Raw genomic sequence first — 3,109 nt, 5'->3', positions numbered from 1 at the left:
TAGCTGTTACTCCTCTAAAGAGGGCATGGATGCCCTCTTGGCGCACAATCTGTTGAAAAGCATGGACGGTGTTGCTATAACTTGTTTCTAGAAGAACAGCTTGACAGAAAATTTTATGTGAGATCCATCATAGTTGCTAGAAGTAACATCACAAGCTCAGAACATGAGCAAGAATGTAGATTTTATGTCATATTTCTTACTTGTATAATGTCTTCAGCATGTCGTGTATAAGACAAAGAAAGAAAGTCAATGTTGTTGCGAACTCCCCAAGATGCAATAGCCTTCAAAGTACAAACAACAGAAATAAATCAAATTACAAACCTTGTCATAATCAAATCACATGATGCACAATAAACTTTAGCACAAAAATAGACTAGTGCCCTGCAATTTGTAAGGTTACATTTATTTCATGAGATCAAAGCTTGAACTATCTAATATTTGAAGAGCGAGGGTTACCACAATTAGCAAATACACAAATTAATTTATTTGACACTTTGATTTCATGTTAGTTACAGACTGCATGCTTTCAGTTTATAAGGTTTATCCTAAGGTCCTTGATGGATGCCAATAATGTCTTCTGACATTGCTTGATGAACATTTGACAAAGGATGAGAACAATGATGTAATTGAAATTCAAAGATTATGAATAAATAAGGAAGACCTTTATATAAGGGAAATTAACTCAATATGTTCATTTTAAAGATATGCTATCACCAATATTAATATTCATTAGGTTAGAATTAGCATTAGGTTTCTAACATCCAAATGGTCTCACCATTGTTTGAATTAAGCACTCCTAGTGATAAAAAGAGTGAAAATATGTTAAAAATTGGATTCTATAAGCTTCTAGAGGGCATTATGTTGTCAAAGATTGCCCGAGGTGAGAATTAACAGTATTTAAGAAATATGAACAAGAAGGCGTTGTACTTAGAAATACTCAAGTTCTACTTGGCAATAGGTTGTAGCTGATTTTTTAAATTCGAGTAAATAGAGGAAAAAATTATTAATACCAAAAACAGAGGATTTAAATAATCATGAATAAAGAATGATTTAGGCCCTTTCAACCTGGTGCGGGGTCAATATATAAGCAGGAAACTCTTCCCTGAAATCATGGATCTCTCCATAGTTGCATCTATGTTTTATTCTCTTACAATCATTGTATGTGAAGGAGAAGATTACACATTATAATGGTTATGATGGTGGTTACAAATCATTACCATACAACCCAGTTCTAAGTCCACATCTTTGGCTTTTTTGGAGAATTAGGTTGGAAATAGTCACAGTAGAAATCGTTGTAGGTATTGATCTATAAAAGAATTGATTCATATATCAGTATAAGAATTGATTCATACATCAGTATGGCATTAGATTATAGAAACTTGCTAAGGAAATAGAAGGGTTATGTGGAAAGTTAGATTTTTATTATTACACACAGTATACTCACAATTGGGTCTGGAGCATCAGTTTGTTTGCACATCACCCATGGAATACTTGTATTTAATAATAATGCCATTTTTACTGCCCAGTTCACATATGACTTGCCCTTCTCTCCATAATATTGTTCTACTTGTTGGTATTCATTTTCTATCTGCACATAACTAAATTAAATCAGAAAGTCACATTTTACTATACACAAAACGTTGTAAATAACTATCACAACAAAAAGGACTTACCTGTGTCAAGATAATAGGTCCACCTTGCCATGCAAAAAGCTTTTCCTGTTTCATCATCTTCACTATCTTTGTTGTAAAGGTTTCCATCTCATACTAAGGAAAATAGACAAAAGCCTTTAAAATTAGCAGAGACGTAGCAGAGATGTTTAAAGGTAAACAAAAGCTTAAACATCGAACTAACAATTTTTTCAACTATTTTATCTTTTAACTAAGCTTGAAACAATGGTACTCTTTTGTTATTAAAAAAAACAACCAATTTTACAAAAACTCTAGTTAAGAGGATCAATAAAACATGACTTAGCTTATTAAGTTAACCCCTAAACAAGAACATAGTTGTATTGAAGATGTAATGGAACTTTAAAGCAGTGAGTATTTACAGAGCATGTTTACATTGCAAAATTCTACAAAATCTCATTACATGAGTAGATAAAATTAAAACTAACACTAATGAATCAAACTTGACTGCCTTTTAAATACAAACTTACAAAATGGAATGGTACGGTGATTGTGGGGCATTTCCTTATTCAAACTTATAATGGTTATGATGGTGGTTACAAATCATTACCATCCAGCTCAGTTCTCAGTCTACATCTTTGGCTTTTTTGGAGAATTAGGTTGGAAATAGTCACGGTAGAAATTGTTACAGGTATTGATCTATAAAAGAATTGATTCATATATCAGTATAAGAATTGATTCATACATCAGTATGGCATTAGATTATAGAAACTTGCTAAGGAAATAGAAGGGTTATGTGGAAAGTTAGATTTTTATTATTACACACAGTATACTCACAATTGGGTCTGGAGCATCAGTTTGTTTGTACATCACCCATGGAATACTTGTATTTAATGATAATGCCATTTTTACTGCCCAGTTCACATATGACTTGCCCTTCTCTCCATAATATTGTTCTACTTGTTGGTATTCATTTTCTATCTGCACATAACTAAATTAAATCAGAAAGTCACATTTTACTATACACAAAACGTTGTAAATAACTATCACAACAAAAAGAACTTACCTGTGTCAAGATAATAGGTCCACCTTGCCATGCAAAAAGCTTTTCTTGTTTCATCATCTTCACTATCTTTGTTGTAAAGGTTTCCATCTCATACTAAGGAAAATAGACAAAAGCCTTTAAAATTAGCAGAGACGTAGCAGAGACGTTAAGGTAAACAAAAGCTTAAACATCGAACTAACAATTTGTTCAACTATTTTCTCTTTTAACTAAGCTTGAAACAATGGTACTCTTTTGTTATTAAAAAAAACAACCAATTTTACACACCACAAATCAAATAAGAATTTGTTTTACACTAAACATTTAAAAAAAATAATTTTTCTAAATCTTGACAGGTTGTTTTCTTTGTTTTTGGGTAGTAGTCTAGGGTTCTATGTTTTGGAGTGTTTTTGGTTATATTTCATGGTGAAATTACTGG

The 3,109-nt window shown here is 31.9% G+C and overlaps 1 protein-coding gene across 1 annotated transcript; it reads right to left on the bottom strand.

Moving 5' to 3' along the window:
• Positions 1-2,229: 2,229 nt before the first annotated feature.
• LOC149238215 (beta-galactosidase 9-like) lies at positions 2,230-2,826 on the bottom strand. Its single transcript, XM_089366937.1, has 2 exons — positions 2,695-2,826; positions 2,230-2,609 (listed from the first exon to the last, which is right to left on the bottom strand). The coding sequence occupies exons 1-2, from the start codon at positions 2,779-2,781 to the stop codon at positions 2,433-2,435; spliced, it is 264 nt and encodes an 87-aa protein (XP_089223063.1). The 5' UTR covers positions 2,782-2,826; the 3' UTR covers positions 2,230-2,432.
• Between the last annotated feature and the right edge of the window lie 283 nt (positions 2,827-3,109).

This window comes from Pinus tabuliformis, chromosome 8 (assembly GCF_031772625.1).
Source record: "Pinus tabuliformis cultivar Carrire ecotype Pingquan chromosome 8, CPIR1, whole genome shotgun sequence".
In the NCBI taxonomy this organism is placed as follows: domain Eukaryota; kingdom Viridiplantae; phylum Streptophyta; class Pinopsida; order Pinales; family Pinaceae; genus Pinus; species Pinus tabuliformis.
The sequence above is the reverse complement of the archived record's forward strand: the minus strand, read 5'-3'. Positions and strand labels throughout refer to the sequence as shown.

Coding starts and splice junctions, on each gene's coding strand:
- LOC149238215 (XM_089366937.1), bottom strand. CDS start 2,781: ATGGAAACCTTTACAACAAAGATAGTGAAGATGATGAAACAAGAAAAG. Junction 2,610..2,694: donor GACCTATTATCTTGACACAG/GTAAGTTCTTTT, acceptor AGTTATGTGCAG/ATAGAAAATGAATACCAACA.